General features: G+C 49.6%; 2 protein-coding genes and 1 long non-coding RNA gene across 3 annotated transcripts; 1 reads left to right on the forward strand and 2 right to left on the reverse strand.

The window, feature by feature from the left end:
* Positions 1-9,361: 9,361 nt before the first annotated feature.
* On the reverse strand, positions 9,362-9,898 carry LOC104583022. The gene has a single exon (XM_010234668.1). It carries the CDS (start codon positions 9,896-9,898, stop codon positions 9,362-9,364), a length of 537 nt encoding a protein of 178 aa, XP_010232970.1.
* Positions 9,899-16,530: 6,632 nt separating this feature from the next.
* Positions 16,531-18,540, forward strand: LOC112270918. The gene is made up of 2 exons (XR_002963546.1): positions 16,531-17,826; positions 17,916-18,540. It is a non-coding gene; the product is annotated as an uncharacterized LOC112270918 (long non-coding RNA).
* Positions 18,541-18,557: 17 nt separating this feature from the next.
* On the reverse strand, positions 18,558-19,570 carry LOC100821304 (metallothionein-like protein 2). The gene is made up of 2 exons (XM_003568613.4): positions 19,305-19,570; positions 18,558-18,971 (listed from the first exon to the last, which is right to left on the reverse strand). Exons 1-2 carry the CDS (start codon positions 19,553-19,555, stop codon positions 18,800-18,802), a joined length of 423 nt encoding a protein of 140 aa, XP_003568661.2. The 5' UTR covers positions 19,556-19,570; the 3' UTR covers positions 18,558-18,799.
* Positions 19,571-21,156: the final 1,586 nt, after the last annotated feature.

Here is a 21,156-nt window from a genome sequence, read left to right on the forward strand (position 1 = left end):
TGCGGTCACGGCCCCCTTTTAGGTTCGGCAGGGGCGTCGGGGATCGCCCCGACGATCGCCGGCATGGCTGATGGTCCTTCGCGACCGGCGAAGTGATGTACCCGGGGTGCACGCAAACCAAGAATGCATGCACGCACGTTTTTACCCAGGTTCGGGCCATCCGGAGGTGTCAAACCCTACGTCCTGCCTGTCTGAACTTGTATTGATTATGGATCAAGTGTTTACACCTTGCCAGGGTAGGGTCCCCGGACGCTCTCTCCTTTCTTGCTAAACGCTACTTGCTATTCTTGGACCTAGGCTAACTATGAACTTAACCGAGCAGAACCAGGGCCCCAAGAAGCGAACCAAAAAAATGGAACCCAACCCTTTGACCGTCGGCGAGGGTCCTCCTTTTATACTCAAGGGGATGCCACAGGTGCCGCGCGCAAGCATTACAAGTGTCGAACGGGGAGGCATACAACTCCCTCTCGGTGAGCTGGTGGCACGCATGGGCGCCACCTCCGCCGCTAGGGGTCTAAAACTCTAGGGTAGGATTGGACAGCCACTGTTCACCTGATTTGGAAGGGTAACGCTCCTCCTGTCGGCTCATTTAATGAGCCATGCGCCTAACTCCTCGCCCTGGTGAGGTCGCGCACCCAACACCCACCATGCATCCGCGTGGCGCTATTGCTCTGCTCGCTGGCCCCACCCTTGAGGCGGGAGCCTGCGCCCGAGAACCCTTTCTCCCGGCAAGTCGCTCCCCGGGAAGCGCCCAGGTACAACGCACCCGGGAACCCCCCTCCCGGGAAGCGGCTTCCCGGGAGGTGCCCAGGTGGGAATATTCCCCGAAGCCCCGCTAGCCCTTCCGGGCTGGTGGCTTGCCGGGCTGCACGTGGCTGCTGCCCGGGACGAAACCCTCCCGAGAACTTGGGGACGGGGCCCACGCGCCGCGCAGCGATGGTACCCCGGGTACCACTGGTGTGAAGTTGGGGAACGCGGTATGCTACGCTAGCACAAAATAAAAATTTCTACCGCTTCCGCCCGGATCAATGCTGTAGATAATGGATCACGAGATTACCACTAGACGCGCAGACCCGTAGCGGAAGTAGAGTCGATGTAGCGCGTCGATGCCAAGTAGTCGAACAGCCTGCTCCTCCTCGCCGATCCCACGAACAGTTCGTCCAAGTGCCGCAAGTGCAGCACCTCCGAGGTATCCACACGTACAGGGAGGAACTCCGTGCGGCGGACTGCTAGATCCGATCGCAAGGCTTTGGGTGTGGAGGTGTGACGGCCGAGTCTAACTCGCGTCTGGACTGGTGTAACCCTAACCGGGTACGCCTCCTCCACTTATATAGACCTCCCTGGTGGGCTTCAACACTTGAGGCCCGTTAGGAGTCTAAGCCCGATACGAGTTGGATCCGATCCAATTTGGTCCCATCCCCTTAAGCGTGCGACCCTACAGGTTCACAGTCAGACGGACACGACTACGAGCTCGGACTGCGGGTCCGAGTAACACCTTACTCGTCCACTGGCACCGACTCAAGTCGATAGTTGGTAGCGGCGCCTAGCAGCACGTGCCAACTCTCGAGTAACCACAAGGTATATTGACGAACCATACAATGTGTCATATGCAACATTCCTTTTGCCTCACGATATGTGTGTCGAGCTCAAGGCGAGTGCTTGTCATCCTTGTGATAGCTCGACTCTCTTCTCGTTCCTGTGATACAGATTTCCGAACGGGTTAACACTTAACCCAAGTTGCATGGCCATGCTTTCCGAATCTAATCACTCGAGAGGGCCCAGAGATATCTCTCCGAATAGGAGGGGCAAATCCCATCTTGATCAACCATGACTCGCAGCATGCTTCTCAGCAAACCCGAAAGCTACCTTTATAACCACCCAGTTACGGAGTAGCGTTTGGCAACCCCTAAGTAGGCCGATTCACATCCCAAGCTCATGTGATGACCTCAGGTCTAGGACTGGCATATACATCGTACTTGAGACTAACAAATGACACTCATCTCGTTGTGTCTCAATGCGGGTCTGTCCGACTCAACAATCTCATTGTCGAGTCCATGCTATCAGTCGGCAACACCTTGCCCTATGACTTGTGAAACATAGTCATCATACTGATTCACATTGCTAGTCTAGGTTATGTGTCCGCATAACCTCAATGCCCAGGGACCATTAGAACAACATCATAGAATACACAGTCTCACAAACAAATCACGTATTTATTGATACATATATGTGATGATGTTCAAGGACAATAACAATAACTCATGAATACATAGGAAATAACATCATCACATGATTGCCTCTAGGGCATATCTCCAACATGCGACACTCCCCTTTCAGGTAGCGGGCGATTTCCACCGCCCAAGGAGGGGTCTCCCTGCCAACGCATGCTGCTATGTCGGCTGCATGGACCCCTGCCGTTACGAGGTTTCCTTCGGTTGCCGGAGGGGCTTCCCCGGCAACCAGCTTGGGGGGCGACTGAAGGAGCCGCTTGCTTGTGGCAGAACACCCCCGCCGAGGGCTTCCGGCGCTCTGCTGCCATCTTGGACAGCTCGTCAGCCGCGAAGTTGTCCTTCCGCTGGACGTGCTCGAATCGCAAACCTTTGAACTTGCGTTTTAGCTTGCGGACTTTCTCCACGTACGGTGCCATCTGTGGGCAGTCGTAGTCCTTGTTAACCTCGTTGATCACGAGCTGGGAGTCCCCGCAGACAATCAGGCGCTTGATGTCGAGGGCGATTGCCGCCCGCAACCCGGCGAGCAAGCCCTCGTACTCTGCCATGTTGTTGGTGGTGTTCGGGAAATCGAGTTGGACAGTGAACCTCAGCCGGTCCCCTGTTGGTGACTTGATGATGATCCCGGCGCCAGCTCCCTACAGACTGAACGCGCCGTCGAAGTAGAGGACCCAGTGGCCTTCGTCCATCCTGCCGGGCAGGCTGGTCTCCGGCTCCTCCTCTTCCACGCTAGTTGACGTCCACTCTGCGATGAAGTCAGCCAGGGCCGCACTCTTGATGCTCCTAGAGTTGGCGAAGTGGAGGTCAAACGCTGACAGCTCCATCCACCACTCGGCCACCCTCTCGGTGGCTTCGCGGTTGGTGAGGGCTCGCTCGAGACAGAACCCCGACACCACCGTGACGCGGTGCGCCTGAAAGTAGTGGCGCAGCTTGCGTGGCAAGGAGAATCCCCAAGAGGAGCTTCTGTACCTGCGGGTACTCGTACGGGCATCGCGCAGCACTATCCTGACGAAGTACATCGGGTGCTGCACGAGCCGCTTACACGGTGCCGAGGTTGCCGGCTCGAGGGTGGTCCCCGGGTCCGAGGCGGTTGCCGGGGGCCGTTCAGCCCCCTGCCCCGCAGACTCAGTCCCCGGAACATCTTCCTCCCTCTCAGCAACCAGCATCGAGCTGACCACCTGGTCAGTCGCTGCTAGGTAGAGTAGCAGCGGCTCACCCGGCTTGGGGGCGACAAGGACGGGCGGCGACTTCAGGTACTGCTTCAGATCCTGGAACGCTGCCTCGGCCTCAGGGGTCCACTCTATCAGGCCGCCCTTCTTCATCACCTTGAAGAAAGGCAGGGCGCGTTCGCCCAACCTTGAGATGAAGCGGCCCAGCGCGGCAATGCAGCCGTTGAGGCGCTGGACATCCTTCACCTTGCAGGAAGCCTCCATCTTCTCGATAGCCTCTATCTTCTGCGGGGTTGGCTTGTATTCCCCTGTGCGAAACCAAGAAACCCAGAAGCTGGCCCGAGTCCACACCGAAGGTGCACTTCTCAGGGTTCCGCTTGAGTTTGATCCTGCGGAGGTTATCAAACATTTCCCGTAGGTCATCAATCAGCGAGTCCCCGCGCTTCGATTTGATGATGATGTCATCCATGTAGGCCTCCACGTTCCGGCCTAGCTGGGGTCCCAAGCATTCGCGCAACGCGCGCTGGAATGTTGAGCCCATGTTCTTCAACCTGAAAGGCATGCACGTATAACAGTAGCAGCCAACCGGGGTGATGAACGTTGTTTTCTCCTCGTCCTCGACCGCCATCTTAACTTGATCGTAGCGGGAAAAAGCATCTAGAAAGCTCAGCAAGTCACAACCAGCGGTGGAATCAACTATTTGATTGATACGGGGTACAGGAAAGGGATCCTTGAGGCATGCACGGTTTAGATCAGTAAAATCTACACACATGCAAAGCTTATTCCCTGCTTTAGGCACTACTACAGGGTTAGCTAACCAAGTGGGATACAGAACTTCCCTGATAGCCCCGGCAGCCTTGAGCTTGTCCACCTCTTGCTTGATGAAATCTTTGCGCTCCTGTGCTTGCTGCCGAATCTTCTGCTTGATGGGGCGGGCATCTGGGCGCACCGCGAGTCGATGCTCAATCACCTCCCTAGGGACTCCGGGGAGGTACGACGGCTCCCAAGCGAACACGTCGGCATTCTCCCGGAGGAAAGTGACGAGGGCGCTTTCCTATTCAGCAGTAAGGTTCGCACCAACGGTGACGGTGCGCTCCTTGTTGCCGGCTTGGAGGAGCAGCTTCTTCACCCTGGTGACCTCCTCCCGGAGCTTCTGCCCCTTGCCGGGGCACGAGCTCGAGCCTGCACTTCCCCCGGCAAGCTCTTGTGAGGCAGCGCGGGCCTTCTTCGTTGCCAGGCCGTCGCCCGGCGAGCCTTCGTCTCCGGCAGCGTCTTCGTCCCCGGCGTCGGCTGCGGCAGCGGCCCTGACGACCTCGCCAACGCACCTGGCCGCGTCCTTGAGGTCGCACCTGATGGAGACGACTCCGTACACGGACGGCATCTTCATCACGCCGTAGGCGCAATGCGTAGCCGCCATGAACTTGATCAGTGCCAGCCGACCAAGGATCCCATTGTAGGGCAACGGGGTGTGCGCTACGTCGAACACTATGTGTTCGGTCCTGAACGCTTCCCGGGACCCGAAGGTCACCGGCAGCGTGATGCGCCCAAGGGGGCGTACGATCCCGGGGTTCACCCCCCGGAACGAGTCGGTGGGCTTCAGCTGCTCTACTGGCAACTGGAGCTTCTCCACCAGCCTGGCGGACAGGAGGTTGAGCCCCGCTCCGTTGTCCACCAGCACCTTGGTCACCGTCATGTTGCTGATGATCGGTGAGACAACAAAGGGTATTACCTCTGAGCCCAGATGCCGCGCTGGGTGATCGTCGGCGGTGAAGGTGATCGGCACGTGCGACCACCTCAGCGGCTGCTGCGGCTCCGCGTCTGGCAACAGCGCGCACACGTCGCGGGTGAGGCGCTTCACTGCGGCATGAGATGGAAGAGCGTAAGCTCTCCCATGGATGCAGGCGACGCCGCGGGGCTCCTGGAAGCCCGGCTCGTCGCCGCCCGTGCAGTCGGACTCGCGTTGCTCCTCAGCACGAACCCTGTCCCGTCCCCGGGGAGGGCGCTCCCTGCCGGGACGGGCTTGGCCGCGTCCTCCCTGGGCTTCCTCCCTACCGGCGCCGCCGTCGGCAGGCCTTGGCCCCGCTCTGGAGTTGTTCGGGCAATCTCGCGACAGATGCCCGATGTCGCCGCAGTTGAAGCAGGCACCGGCTGCTTGGCGCTCCTCGTGGCGCTGTTTGCGGCGCTGCTTGATTCCCTGCAGGATACGGCAGTCCTGCGCGTCGTGGGTGGAGTTGTTGTGGATGGGTCACGCGGCGAGGCCTTCTTCGTAGGCCTCGCGGCAACAGCCCTCGACTCCAAAGCGAGAACTTGCTTCCCGCTGCGCTTGCGAGAACCCTTCTTCTACGAACCCTCTCCTAGGCTCGCGGCAGCCTTAGCTGCTAGTTCGGGAGCTAGGCGTCCTTCCTCGGCCATGGCACACTTGTGCGCCAGGGCATACAGATCCTGTGTCGTCCGGATCCGATGCGTGCTCAGCTTCTCGCGCATCTTGGGGTCGCGGACGTTGATGGCGAAGGTGTTGACGATGGCGGCGGCCTCAGCCTCCAGAATGGAGTAGGAGAGATTGGAGAAGCGGTTGACGAAACTCCGCAACGTCTCTCCCGGCTTCTGCACGACAGTGTGCAGCTCCGCCATGGTTCCCGGGCGCTTATATCCGCCCTGGAACGCGCTCACAAACTGCTCGCGCAGATCCGCCCAAGTGTCAATGGACCCGGCGGGCAGGTTGAGCAGCAAGGTTCTCGCTGATCCTTTCAGGACCATCGGGAACCAGTTGGCTCTGACCTTGTCGTCGGCGCCGATGGCATGCATCCCCAACGTGTAGGTCAGAAGGAAATCCTTGGGATTCACGGTCCCGTCGTACATGCCGAGCGCAGGCGCTCGGAACTTGCGGGGCCATGTCACCTGCCGCAGCTCGCACGTAAACGCGGTGCAGCCGTCCTCGAGGCCCACAGGAGCATACTCCTGCTCCTGCGGGCGTTGGCGCTCTACCTCACGCCGACGCCGACGCTCTAAGCGCCGGCATAGATCTTCTTGCTGGCGGGCATTCAAGATGCCGCGCGCGTCACCCCACGTGACGGTGGGTGACGAGTCCGCGGACCCCTCCGGGTCCCTGTCTCCCTGGCCTCCTCGCGGGGGAGGGTTCTCCCCTTGTCGCGAGGCGCGGGGCGCATCTCCGCGCTCCGGGTTCTACCCGCGGCCGGAGCCTGTCGAGACGCCCTCACCCTGCGGCTGTTGGGCGGCGAGCGCGAGGAGCGCGTCCAACTCCTCGCCCCACGTCTCGTGCGCCAGCGTGCCCTGCTGCGGTTCATACCGCACCATGACCCGCGCGGCGATGATAGCTTTTGCCAGGGTTCGTGCGGGAGGCAGCCGGTTTCCCGAGCGGCTGCTCTCCACTCTACCCCCGGACACACCCAGGTGCGCGGGGTGCGACCCCCCGGGCGTCGCTCGTGACGCGGCATGCTCATGGCGCAGCTGATGCTACTCGTCCTCGGCCCGCGACTCGGCTCGCTGACCGGCGTGGGCGGCGACATGCCCGCTCGCGCAGCTACTCCGGCGCTGGGGGCCGCCGGCCCCCTCAGCCGGTTGTCTGCCGATGGCCGAGGAGGGGGAGGAGGCAGCTGCGATTGCTGCACTCGCGAGGGTTCAGGGTTTCCCTGAACCCGCGACGCGGGTTGCGCGTAATTACCGAGTAATATATTACCAAGTAATTAGCTGTTTACAGGGTTGCCGGGGGCAAGCCCCGGGGTGATCTCTTTTGGCTAAGTATTCCTTTCTACTTTGGGCTATCACCGTTGTTGCCCTAGGCTGGTCGAAAACGAACCAACTGAACCCTAGTCAAAAAACCAACCAAAGACTGAACCCTTTGATCGTTGGCGGGGGTCCTCCTTTTATAGCCAAGGGGATACCACAGGTGCCACGGTGCATGGTTTACAAGTGGCGAGACAGGAGCTAGGGCAACTCCTCCTCGGTGCGCTGGTATGCATGACTAGATGGGTAACTCCCCTCCTGTCGGCTCATTTAATGCGTTGTGCGCCTTACTCCTTGCCCTGGCGAAACTGCGCGCTGGGCGCCTGGCGCGCGCCCACGTGACGCCGCTGCTCTGCTCGCTCGGCCCCGCCCTCTCGACGGGAGCCTGCACCCGGGAACCTCTCCTCCCGGCAAGTGACTTTCTGGGAGACGGCCAGACGGGAATGTTCCCCGAAGCCCCGCTAGCCCTTCCAGGCTGGTGGCTTGCCGGGCAGCCTATTCGCTGCCGCCCGGGGTGTGACCCTCCCGGCAAATCAGCGATGCGACCCATGCGTCGCGCAACGGTAGTACCCGGGTGCCACTGGTGCGACACATATGGTCAGTGGGGCTGATACTCCGAGCGGGCTCGGAGGGTGCTCCGTTTTGTTGATTGTTAATTACCTCATCGAGCCATCAAACACATCTCTGAATCCGTTGCTTTGCAGTTACCTGATGCCCCTCTGGTTGATTCGGGTTGAAGCCTGCAAACTTGAACAAAACTTACCTCTATCAAGGCCAAGGTTTAGCAATAACGTAACCGTGGATAATCATTACAAAATCAACTCTAGCTATTCAGTTGTCACGCAACTCACGTGCTCGTCCAAGCCTTCTACTGTATTCATCCACCTGCCACCTGCAGGACACACCCTAAGAATGGGCTATGAAATTCTTAAATTATGAGATAGAAATTCAGTGTATTATGAACGCCAATATAATAATCCGTGAATTAGGCATTGCTGAGAAGCTGATAAAGTAAGTCTCCTAGCTCCAACTTGACATTCTAGTAACTCTTCTTCCACCCCTTTAGGTACATTTGCACCACAAAGTACATTGTACACTCTGCAATAACCATCATGATTCACTTCAAAGAAAATTCATAAAACATGACATCACCAGCAATCTGAAAAACAAGCCACACAATATTAGTAAGCTTTGTTTGCTTATACAACGAAGCCTGCTGTCACTACATCATAATGGGGCCTGACTGGCCTAATTTAAGCCTGCTGTCACTAAAATAAGCTTAGCTAGTTCAATTCGGACTTAGGACCAAACAGCTAGCTTGTTCAGGCATAACAAAATTGAAAAAAAAAACATGCATCCAAAACAATACTTCCTCCGATCCATAATAAGGTCATGAATTTAATAAATTAATGTTTGCAAACTTCGCATGCAAGATGTACACATCATCATCCACATCATGCACGTCATGAGCATGCAAAGTGTCCACATCATGTGTTGTAGATCACTAGGAATTCATTTTGGTGGTCCCTTGGACGATTTGATATTTTGACACTTAAGATTTTTCACCTTCACATTGTATATAAATATATATTTCATCAAAGTACACATATTTTCAAGATATATATATATATATATATATGTCAATGTTTCTAATATCTGCAAATATTCAGGTTGACGAAGATTTACTTTTCGGTTTCTCCGAAGTTGCTAATGTTCATGTACATCAAAATTACTCATATTGTTTTGCTGCATAGGTGTTATGAATGATAAAGTCATTTTGTTTTACAATATTCATATTTTTTTTGCATTGAATCATATTATTATCATTTGTTCCTGACATCATATCCAGATGTGCATATACTCCCTCCGTCCAACAAAGGATGTCTCAATTTTGACTAATTTTGAATGCATCTATACACTAAATCATGTCTAGATACATACAAATTTTGACAAATTTGAGACATCTTTTGTTGGACGGAGGAAATAGAATTTTCGGCGGCAACACGGGGAATCACCTAGTTATTCATACATGCGTGCCAAACATATACTATTAATAGCAGGCAGAGGCTAATTAACATAGAACCTTAAACAAAAAGCTGAAGATACGCCGCCGGATGATGATTTTGACAGAAGAAAAAACTAATCAAACAAATCAACCAACTAGAGGCTAGGTAGCTAAGCTGATTTCTCATCGATGGATGCTATATACGGCGGTGATGATTAGGTACGTAGCACCTCCGCGATGCTGTAGGCCAACCAGGACAGCTTCTCGTTCTCCAAGTTCTCGGCTTCCATGGGGTCCTTGTCGGTGTTGCTCTCCATGAATGCAAGGTCGCAAAAGGCAGGCTGGAACGAGGAGGTCCTGAGCTTGGACAACAGGTCCAGGTTTCTGGCGTCGGCGCCATGGAGGAGGTCATCAACCGCGCCGGCAGCGGATCCTTGCATCTCCTCGTAGTCGGCGACGCAGTACTGCAGCGCCACCATGAGGTTGTCGAGGACGGCGAGCGTGGACGCGACGCGGACGGCGGTGAGGTTCGCGGCGGCGATGGCAAGCCCGCGGGCGTCGGCGGCAGAGGCGGTGGACGGGCTGGACGATAACATGTGGATGCAGTCGTCGTATCGTGTGCTCAAGCTAGCCTTGCTCACGGCGGCGCACGTCGAGACGATGACCGGTGGAACGCTGCCACCGCGTGCACTAGCTGCCGTCGGACGAAGAAAGAAGAAGAAGATGATTCCAATGGATATCATCGCCGCCATTGTTAATTTGGCTGGTTACTGCTCCCTGGCCTGCATGCACCGAGTGCCCAAACTCCTATTTATACATGAATGAATGAATGAATAGGTGATCGAGGGCGTCTTTTCCTTAGTCTTTGCATGACCCGGCGGGCCGGGGTTTTCGTTGAGAATTTGTTAGACATGAACCATTTTCCTTAGTCTTTGCATGACCCGGCCGGCCGGGGTTTTCGTTGAGAATTTGCTAGACATGAACCATTTTCCTTAGTCTTTGCATGACCCGGCCAGCCGGGGTTTTCGTTGAGAATTTGTTCGACAGGAACCATTTTCCTTAGTCTTTGCATGACCCGGCCGGCCGGGGTTTTCGTTGAGAATTTGTTCGACAGGAACTATTTTCCTTAGTCTTTGCATGACCCGGCCGGGGTTTTCGTTGAGAGTATGACGAACCAGTCAATTTTTCTTGCTAGCGAATCGGTGTGATCGAGTTTGTAACAGCGTCCGTTTCGGTACGATTCCAGTATACACGCGCGGCTTATCTAAATGACGTGGAACATATAAGAGAAGGTGGTTTTATGCCACACTTCTTCCTGCTCCTCAGTCGCCATGCTCTACACTTGTTGACGCAGCGCACCCGATTCTACAACGAGCGTAGAAAAAATTGCGCCGCACAACTGCTGGGCCGTCGTCATGCGCGACCCATATGCTTGCAAACACTTCCATGTGCCCTGCCGCCGCCAAATGGTAAAATTTGTTCTTAGTTATGATTTTAATTTGTATTACTCATGATTAATGCTAAATGAAGTCTAGCAAAAGAGTTTCAACTCAAAATATGGCCACATTGTTACAAAACTTGGTTTGGATTTCAAATTTGTTAGTGTCCTAGTATTATTTTTGACATCGTGCATTTTGCGAAGCAGGTACAATTTCAATTTTTTGGTATTGACTTGCCTAAGTTTGTATATCCATATTATGGCACGATGCAAAAAAGAAGATGCCATTTTTGTTGTTGTTTCAATATTATTTCATTTTCCCTATTAAACGCTCTAGAAAATGATAAATAATTATTTTTACATAAAAAGTGGGGTTTTTAATTCACATTATCCATTATAAATGCTAGATGAAACTTAGGTAAAAAGTACAACTAAGAATTGATCAAATTATTACAACTCTGGCTCCCGTCTTGACAATTTTGGTGTGCTTGGTGGCAACTTTGCCTTCTGTGTCGACAATTTTGCTTTCTATTCTAGCAACATTTTGACTCTCAAACCAGCAAATTTCGCTCCCATGCGACAGATTTGGCTCCCATACCAGTGGCAATTTTTTCTACCCTTTAGCAACTTTTACACCGTCGCGGAAACCTGTGTGAGGACAGCAAACATGGATTCCTGAGGACAACAACAACGAAACTTACCATGTCTTGGATGCCGACGCCGCTCACTGGCCTGCCCTTCACGTGCTCGTGCGCGCCTGCAAACTTGTTGCATTCATGTTGGATCACTCTCCACCTCTTTTGAAGGGGAAATTCTCCTCGGTCGCTTTTGAAGTTCCAAGGGTGGAACCGTCGTTGTTCATGGAAGAAGTCATGGATCCGCTTTCAATAAGCTTGCCCTTTTTGCTCGGCGCCGCAAATCGGATCTTGTCCAATTTCTAACCAGGCCTCATACAATAGCTTGTCCTCAACCTCGGCGTATGTGACGTGGTTATGACTAACCACGTAACCTTCCTGAGGATACCCTCTACGACACAGCATGAGGTCCACATGGAAGCCCACTACAACTCTAGGAGTCGGATACCAAATCCCGCGATTCAAGACAAGGAAACATAATCTTAGTCTAACTCTATGTTGTAATCTACATGGACTTTACCTGAGACCTAACCTCCTGCATATATAAAGGACTAGGAGGGGGAGCCCAAGAGATATCAAATATACTCTCAAGCCGCCGAGACGCACAACTCAGAGCCAACCTGAGCAATATCGTCTCGCCGGCAACCCCTTGTAACCGATTTTTCAATACAAGTTCAGACAAGCAGGATGTAGGGTTTTACACCTCCGGGTGGCCTGAACCTAGGTAAACTCGTGTCACCCCCTGTTTGTAAGCCGACGGAGTCGCCAACGCACACACGTGCTTCCCTGAAACACAAGTCCATCAACATGGGCATTGTCGAGGTCACAACTTCGTCAGTATGCTTGGATCATTTTCCTTTTCCCCTTCCTTTGTTGCTGGGCCACGTGCGACAGGGCATCGGTGAACAACGGCTTGGCCTCTATGTGGTGAGACCATCTTAAGTCTCCTCGCCCCATTGCTCTTCGGTTTCTTCCTCATAGACTGGGCCATCATGGCTGATGAGGTTCTCCATCATCTGCTCCGGTTCGTTGAAGTAGTCCGGGTTGCTCAGATCTTCGGCGATATGGATGGGGGTGCTTGGCATTTGGCCGAACAGGTTGCGGGCCTGCGTAAACATGGCGGCACGAAAAGGATGGGGCACCTTGCTTGGCAAAACAGGCGTGTCGTACATGCATGAACTATTTGCCGGTTAATGAAACATTTCATACAATAAACTTCGTTTGGTACCTGGTGCAATGAAAAAAAATGATAGTGCAATGGCAAAAAGCGTACATTTGACATATAAGCATTTTCAATTGCATTACTGGATAGAAAATTCTTATTTTTCCTTGCCATAAGCTAGTGGAAGGCCATGCAAGTAAGAGGGTAACAAAAATGAAGTCAGCATCAAATTAGATAATAAATAATGGTCCAACCAGATTATGTACAACACATGCATTTATCAAGAAAGAAGCTTTATACTCACACTGAGAACCGAATGCTATGATAACACATTGTTAGAAATTAAGGTTCCTCTTATCACCTCAATTTGGTTTTTCCACTTGCCAGCTATATCTCATCTACTCAATGGGTACCTACAAAAACAAACGATTTCTATTTAGGATCACACCATGAAGGGAATGAGGACAAACAGATGCATCAGCAACGTAAACAAAGGTCACGTCAACAACTTAGAGACTCTTTGTATCTGCTTGGATCTACCCAAATTAATAATAGTAATAGTTGATCATCTAATCCCGTAATTTTAAGACATCATTAATCAGCAGAGTATTTAACTTGAACATGCAATGGACATGATAGGCTCCTACTGTCCTACATTATCTTTATTTATAGAATAAGCGAACTCACAACAAAATGATGCAGGAGTGCAAATGACAAAAGAAAATGAAGGAAAATTAGGAAATCGAATTCTTCTTGAAAATGGACTTGCCAGCAATGAGCTCTGTCTTATTTGATCTGCCATTAGCAAATTTCTCATAAATTAGGTGTCCTGTCATAATCTAATACTCTCTCCGATCCATAATAAGTGTCAGAGATTTAGTACAAAGTTGTAGGGATTACTACTTTCAGCATTGCGAATTGTCAATTTTGAGAAATCACAGTCATCAGGACAGTTGATACTTACAGAGTATAAAACGTTTGATACTTGCAGAGTATAATTCAAAAGAGTACTGACTACTTTAGATAAAAGAGGCAAATTGTCAAGGACAGAAAAAGAAACCATGCCTGTATGTTCTCGGTAGCAGTTTACAATGTGCATACTTCAATGTGTCCTGGCGCATGCAGTCCCAATTTCTCAGTGTTTTCCCATGCTGCAACTCCTAATCTAACTTCAAACAATGAATGAAATGTGCTTATTCAGTTTGGGGCTCTTCTGTCATCCCCATGTTCTTCGATTTCTCCAGCATATTGGACTTGGATCTTTCATTGCCACTCCCTCCGTTCCGTAAAGATTGGAAAAGATTGGCACGTGGAGTATATGTTTTGAGGACGTGTTATTCAATTGGTTTCTGGTGTGGTAAAATACATGCATGGCAGTGGCGCATGGTGGCACCGTAACTGTAATAATGAGAGAAATAAATCTGAACATATATAGAGTGGAAACAGTACGTGGTTCATGCATTATATCAGATCCATCTCACAATGACGTACTCCCCAGTTGCCACCGGGAACTTTTTATGCAAAATTAAAGGAGCAGCGAAAGCCAACTATCCAAATACATCGCCTCTAAATACCTTTTTAATTATGCAAGTACTGACCAGAGTTCCAGACGAATCAAGAACATTTCCGCCTCAGCAGGTCACCTTGAAGGAGAGGAGGAAGAACGCAACGGTGCATGGCTTGAAGGGCACATGCGTGGAATGGAATGGTAGAGAGGTGAGGACGAGAGAGTCGGGTGGAGGCTGAACGGGTGCTTGGAGTTTTTGAGATGACGATCATGGCGGTGGTATTGGCTTTATCGTCTGCCAGCCAGACTGGTCTGCCTCAATCCTTAATTGCTAAGGTACCACGGTTGCAAAAAATAAAGCCTCAATCCGGTGTTTGGAGTTTTTGAGATGACCATGTTGCGGTGTTTAGTAGCGGTCTGTGTGTGTTTGACGGGTGGATATTGATAAAAAAGAACGCAGAAGAAACCCCTAAAGCATATTAATTTTTTTTTTCATCAAACTTCTAAAGCATGTTGTGAGCATCACGATTTGAATCTTGATGGTAGAGTCATACATCTACAACTCCACCACCACACTAAGTGGTATTTCAAAAAAAATATGTCTAGTAGAGGAGAGATAAAAAATGTGGTGAAATTCTATGTTTTATAGAGAAAGAAGAAAGACTACTTATGATCCACCCTTAGGCCTTTTCCAATAGAGTGAAACACATCGCTAGCTCATAAACTCGAAACGAGTGCACAGTTTAGTCCATAAACTCGAAAAACACACACATGAATTCTAAACTGATATTAGTATAAACTTATGTCCGAAACACGTTCGGTGGGATTAATTTGTGCCACGCGGACCAGAGAGCCTGGAAGAAGGAGAGAGAGATATCGGAGGGAGCAAAGAGACAGCGGAAGATCGGGAGATGCGAGAGTTCGAGAGAGGGGGACGAGCCAGAGGCCGCTCGCGGGAACAAACGAAATATTTAGTGAAAACTGGGAAGGAGACAGGTAATGAGCGGGTGAGAGCTAGGCTAGCTCAGCTCCAGCTTTTAGTAAAAACTGGGAAGGAGACATGGAGGAGAGATAAGGGAGAAGGAATATGGAGTAGACAAAAGAATAAAGTTCAAGCGAAAGACTACAATCTGCATGCCAGGCGGGTCAACATTAATCCCCGGCCCGTCATCCATTAAAGACTTGTGAGATTGAGGATGCATCGGCCAGAGGCCCACAGCAAGATACTCCTTCTGTGGCCTATATTGGCTCTTTGACCAAGCTTTTGACAAAAAATCCATTACTATATATTTTTGTGAAATAAAATTTGTATCATTGCAATCGTATTGAAGACTACTTGTTTATGAAGGGAATATGTCTTACAGACAATAATATTTGTATTATTATATTCCCACATTTGTAATTAATGTTTATATTTTTATGCTATAATTGTAATGGTTCTTGAATATGAGATTAAGAGGAAAACTCATTTGCATGTGTGAAAACATAAACCCTAATTTAAGGTCCCTAGTCACGCCTCTTTGACTAGCTTATATATAACTGATGATTATGTTTTCCTAATCATGAGCATATGATGCTGGTTATGTATGAGAGCACATTGTTGGTTGAACAATGGTGTTGAATTGACCCAACTAATGATATACCGAGAGATCACATCGCTTACTTTTTATCGGTATTATTGTTATTGATGTGATTATCATTATTTTTAGACCATGAGAATATCATATGATATTTATATCGGAAGGATACTCTGGTGTTACCTATTGTTTCCCGTAATAGGGTTACCATGACGGTGATTTCCGGGTACTCCGGAAGTATGAATTGACTCGATAGTTTAAGATTGGGATTTGCTCCTCTACCGGTGGAGATATACACTTAGGGTCCACTCGGTACGACGATATCTATCACCGTCTGGCCAGACACAAGAATGATATGATGATTGAGATATTGGAGTACGGAACGAGTTAAAAGTACAAAACCAGTAACAGGGATAACTAGATACAAGTGAAACAAGGGTTGGTTCACGGGCGTACCGGAAGTCTCACCCCGAGGTTTGTAAACGTATCATGAAGCAAAAGGAAATGATTTTTAGTAGCAAATGGTTCGCTCGAAAGTCTTCGTGGATGTGTAGTAATTATTGAGAGCGTCCAGACTTTTTAAATAATTATTGACTGGGTCATAACTACACATTTACGAACCTACGCGGTCACATGCTTAACGACGAATGGTTATTTGAAAGTCTAGAGTTCGGAATTTGGTCGAGAGTTGGATACCGGAATGGTTCGGAATGACGAGGCATATTTTCTGGAGGTCCTAAATGTGATTTAGGAGTTACAGAAATGTTCGGAATAATCACGGGTGCTTCTGGAAGGTTTTAGAAACCTCTAGAAAAATCCGATGAAAATTCTAGAAGGTCAAATGACAAAAAGTCAAAAGTCAAAGGTGGGTCAAAGGCTGGTCAAAAATTGACCACGTGGTCAAATGTTGACCATGAGCTATGGAGTCCTAATTGGGCTCTAATAGAACTGCTTGTGGGCCAAGGAAAGAGGAGAGGAGTCCTAATTGGACTTGCCCAATATGATAGCCGGCCTTCCTCCTATATAAGGAGAGGAGGCCGACGGCCTCTCTTGGCCACCCATGCACGTGGTGCTCCCCTTTGCCTCTTTTGCGTTCAGGCCCTTCTGCTTTGTCACGTCTCCTCTCTTCTAAAGTTTAGACGTCTATTGTTTAGACGTCTAATTGGTAGATTGTCTACTTTCCGATTTAGATTTTTCCGGCGGTTCTTTGTACTGGACGTCGAAGTTCTGCTGAACTAGTTCATCGGAACGCGTGGATACTCGTGGAGAGATCGTACCTTCGATCTTGACGGGCGGACTACATGATCAACTACTTGCAGCGGTTGATCGTGACGGGCTGACGGATGACCGTCAAATTGGATCGCGGGCGCAGCAAGATCGAGCTGGGATAATTCTCGCGGCTGGGAGGTATAACCTAGCTGCAGGAATCTACTACAGGCTTCTCCGACTATCTACTTCCGCTACGGTTATCGGTACGTGATCAATCTATCACACCCGCATAGTGATCTTGGTTGCTCTGTTCGTAGGAAAATTTTAAAATTACGCCTACGTTCCCCTTCAGTGGTATCAAAGCGATCTATGCGTAGATGTGATATGATCTAGAGCATATATGATATGCGGGCGTTGCACAAGTGTTGTGTGGGTATTGTAGATTGGATCTATAATTACCTGAATATCATATTATCCCTTGCTCCTTGCATTACTCGTATAATCCGGTGGCACGTGGAATTTTGCTACAAAGCCTGGTTGTTTCTGCCGGCCTTCAGCGATGGTAACAAGTAAGCCCTTGCCTAAACGCGTTACCATTTGTCGTGCCCTTGGTTGCAACTTCAGGTACTTTGGGTTTCACGGTAGCTGGTGAAATCTTGGGTGCAAGGTAGAGAGGGTTGTGGGCGAACTCTTCGTCCACAATGGATGGTGCATACAGGTGATACCATGCATACTGAAACGATGATATGACATATCGCGCCTTATGTTTCATAGGTAATAAACGGTTTGTTTCGCAACCTTAGAAGCCACATAAAATCTGCAAACCAAATTAGACGCGATCCCCTTAGGGCCCACTCGGTACTGATCTAAATTCTTCCGGCGGTTCTTCGTACTGGACGTCGAAGTTCTGCTGAACTAGTTCATCGGAACGCGTGGATACTCGTGGAGAGATCGTACCTTCGATCTTGACGGGCGGACGACATGATCAACTACTTGCAGCGGTTGACCATGACGGGCTGACGGATGACCGTCAAATTGGATCGCGGGCGCAACAGGATCGTGCTGGGATAATTCTCGCGGCTGGGAGGTATAACCTAGCTGCGGGAATCTGCTACAGGCTTCTCCGACTATCTACTTCCGCTACGGTTGTCGGTACGTGATCAATCTATCACACCCGCATAGTGATCTTGGTTGGTCTGTTCGTAGGAAAATTTTAAACTTACGCCCCCGTTCCCTTTCAGTTTACACTTATAATTTGTGTCACATAAGTCACACGTCGACGGAGTAATGCTTGGTCAAAGAAAACAACATACGTCCTAATTTAAGGAATCGAGTGAGTATATCATTTGAGCTTCGGTCAATTAACACTCGAATGTACCTAGAGACTGCAGATCATCCAAAATCGGTTGGACAGATGCAATGTTGTACTCCAGCAATGATAACGAGTTGCTGGACTGGAATTTTTTGTCTTTTGCAATGGTTACCAAAAGTATATTTGTACCAGTATTGCTTCGACATTTTTAAAACTACCATCAACTTTTTATAAAATTCAGAATTTATTTGAACCATTAAATAATTTGTACAAGCAACAAAATATGTTAGCATAAAAATAACAACTTCATTCCCATCTCATTCCCATTAGTTCTCTTCACTGTCACATGGTGGAATGCTCAGCACATGGAGGGCCCTGTGCTTTTCTCTCATTGGTGGAAGTGATGCCGGTAGATACCCCTACCTGTAGAAATGACTTTACCATGAGATTAGTTCTTCTTGTATTCTTCTGTACTCGTGAGTTGTGAAGAAACTACAGCGAGTCAGGGACACGCACGTAGCGCACTGAACCTAAAACTTGCAAAAAAAAAAAAACGAGACAGAAAACGAAATTGCATTAACATATATATAAACTCCACATAAGGATCTGACACAGATAGATAGATAACTGGATACTCGATCCAGATGATTACAGGTAAACAGATGGATCCTCGAGATCGACCGATCGAAAGTCTTATTCTTCTCTTAGGATAGCTGACTGAAACGACATACTAAAATACTAGCACTCGCATACATCCATGTGGCCTGATCTGCATGCATGGATGGGGATCCATCGGTATCCTTAGGTTGAGTTTCACTTACAGGTGCAGGGGTTGCAGGTGCAGTTGTCCCCGCACTTGCAGCCTCCGTTCTCGGCTCCGGCGGCCTCGAACCCCGCCTGCTTGGTCGCCGGCGGCGCGACGCCCATGACCAGGGTCTGGGAGGTGGTCGCCTCCTGGGCCATCATCTCCGGGTACATCTTGCACCTGCGTGACCCAATTAATCCACCGTCAAACATTATCACTCATCAATCGATCACAAGGACGGTTGATATGCATGTTTCTCTAGAAAAATCCATTCCACAACATGAAGAAGAAGAAGAAGAAAAGAAGAAACAACAGCAAGAAGAAGAAACGACTAAATGAACGGGAAATTAGAACAATCTCTGTTTTTCGCCATCTATATCAGATCCAGAGATCCTGACCAAAAGGTGATCGACAAGATGGATCGAACGACGGATTTGAGGACAAAAAGATGCAAAATTTACAGATAAAGATGGATCGAACGACGGATGAATTGACGGATTAAGATGAAGTTACCCTCCGCAGCCGTTGCCGCACTTGCAGCCGGACCCGCACCCGCAGTTGCCTCCGCAGCACGACATGGTCGATTGAACGATGTAGAAGATGAGCACACAAAAGGGATCTGATGAAGAAGAGGAATTTGCCAATTTGGTGCTTTGATCTGCTCTGCTCTGCTGGGGGTGGTGTTCATAGAGCAGGGAGAGCGGGGATCCGCCGTCCACGACCGTGGATCGCTGGCGACGTGGACGGCGACGTGGACCGTCCATTTGTCCGTGTGACCTGTGAGATTCCCCTTCTGCCCCTTCCGCGCTCACATGCCCAGCTCACCGTCCAATGCAGTCATCAATCCATTCCTTGTACAGTATCATCCGGCCAAAAGTTTACTGGCAAATCCCTTAAAAAAAAAGAAAAATTTACTGGCAATATTCCGATCCATAAATATCTTTGCTGGTATACTCAAATGCTGCATGCAGATCATTATCGATCTTTTTGTTTTTTTTGGCTCTGTGTAATCCCGAGAATGGCACGGGCTGCATGGCAATGGTGCCACGTGCGTGCAAGCATCCACTCATATTACTAGCGCTATTCTTTAATCTAGGCAAGATATTTTACGGCTGAATATAGAAAGAACTGGAAATAGCTAGCTAGCTAGGTCTGACCCGATCACCTTTTGCGCCTTTCCTGTCATCACTCTGTAGCAATCTTTATTCCACGTTCTGCGTCTCGTTTTATTCTTCTTTGGATTTTGGATGAGGTTGATGCCCAAAAGTGATTCCTGCTGCTCTTGTGGATAAGATCAATGCCGTGGTCGTTCCCCCGATACACTTTAATATTACAGTATCTGGTAGTAAAGAAACTTGTAGGTGAAAGAAATATGGAAGACATTTTATATCATAAGGGAGAAGAATGCATGTTCAATTTTTTGTTCAGGGTTCAGGAAAGGAGAATACGTCTAGTGTGCCGGGTACGGTGTACATCAGTACACGGAGACCAGAGGCCTGGGTCGTACGCAGCCTGATGCTTCGGGCCGTACCGGGCAACATCATGGGCCGGAAAACAATTCAGGCCAAAAAAAAGTAGAAGTACGGAGTAATTAAGATTTCTTTTCCACGCATAAATTTGCAAAAGAACTGTGAAGCTCTTGTAATTTTTTCATGTCACCAGTTGTTGAGGTTCCTATTGTTCACAGTTATCAACCTGCCGCTCCTAATGTTCCTAAACAGCTGTAAGGGGCACAGCCTGCCTGAAGATAAGTGCCACTCAGCTCGAACATCCCAGCCAAGCCAAAGCTCACAAAATATTGTTAAGACTTAAACTCCCATCCTGTCAGTTCAAAAAAATAAAAATAAAAACGCCCATCCTGTCCCTGCTGTAGCAACCAAGCAGAAAAAAAGTACTGAGAGGGAAGACAGCCTCAAGCTCCCCGCAAAGCTCCAAGCCTTCCATTAACATTGTTATGGGAAACCAGGACAACAATTAAGCTCCCAGGCAGGCTTGCCTTCACATTGTGTATTTAGCCTTGACAAATGTAAGTCTGCAAGGAGTGGAAAAGGGTCGACAAGTCGGGTTTTTATACTTCTTTGCATATTTTCAGTGAAAGTTATGTGAACTCGCCTTTTCAAATGTCAGTCATTTGAGCCTGTCATAACAGAACATGGAATGCATCCCATACAAGTGAAACTGATACAATGACATGTCATACACTGGTATCTCTTCTGAGGAGAAAACAGGACTGATTGCATGAACACTCTGGACTAGATAAATCACTAGCCAAAAGATGAGATACAACTTTGGGTAACTATCAAGCCAAACCAAGTGGCTAGCTAGCTATCTTGTGAGCAGCAGAGTTACAAACACGAGGACAGTA

This window comes from Brachypodium distachyon, chromosome 2, assembly GCF_000005505.3.
Source record: "Brachypodium distachyon strain Bd21 chromosome 2, Brachypodium_distachyon_v3.0, whole genome shotgun sequence".
In the NCBI taxonomy this organism is placed as follows: Eukaryota; Viridiplantae; Streptophyta; class Magnoliopsida; order Poales; family Poaceae; genus Brachypodium; species Brachypodium distachyon.

Coding starts and splice junctions, on each gene's coding strand:
- LOC104583022 (XM_010234668.1), bottom strand. CDS start 9,898: ATGGCGGCGATGATATCCATTGGAATCATCTTCTTCTTCTTTCTTCGT.
- LOC100821304 (XM_003568613.4), bottom strand. CDS start 19,555: ATGGACGGTCCACGTCGCCGTCCACGTCGCCAGCGATCCACGGTCGTG. Junction 18,972..19,304: donor TGCGGCAACGGCTGCGGAGG/GTAACTTCATCT, acceptor TGGGTCACGCAG/GTGCAAGATGTACCCGGAGA.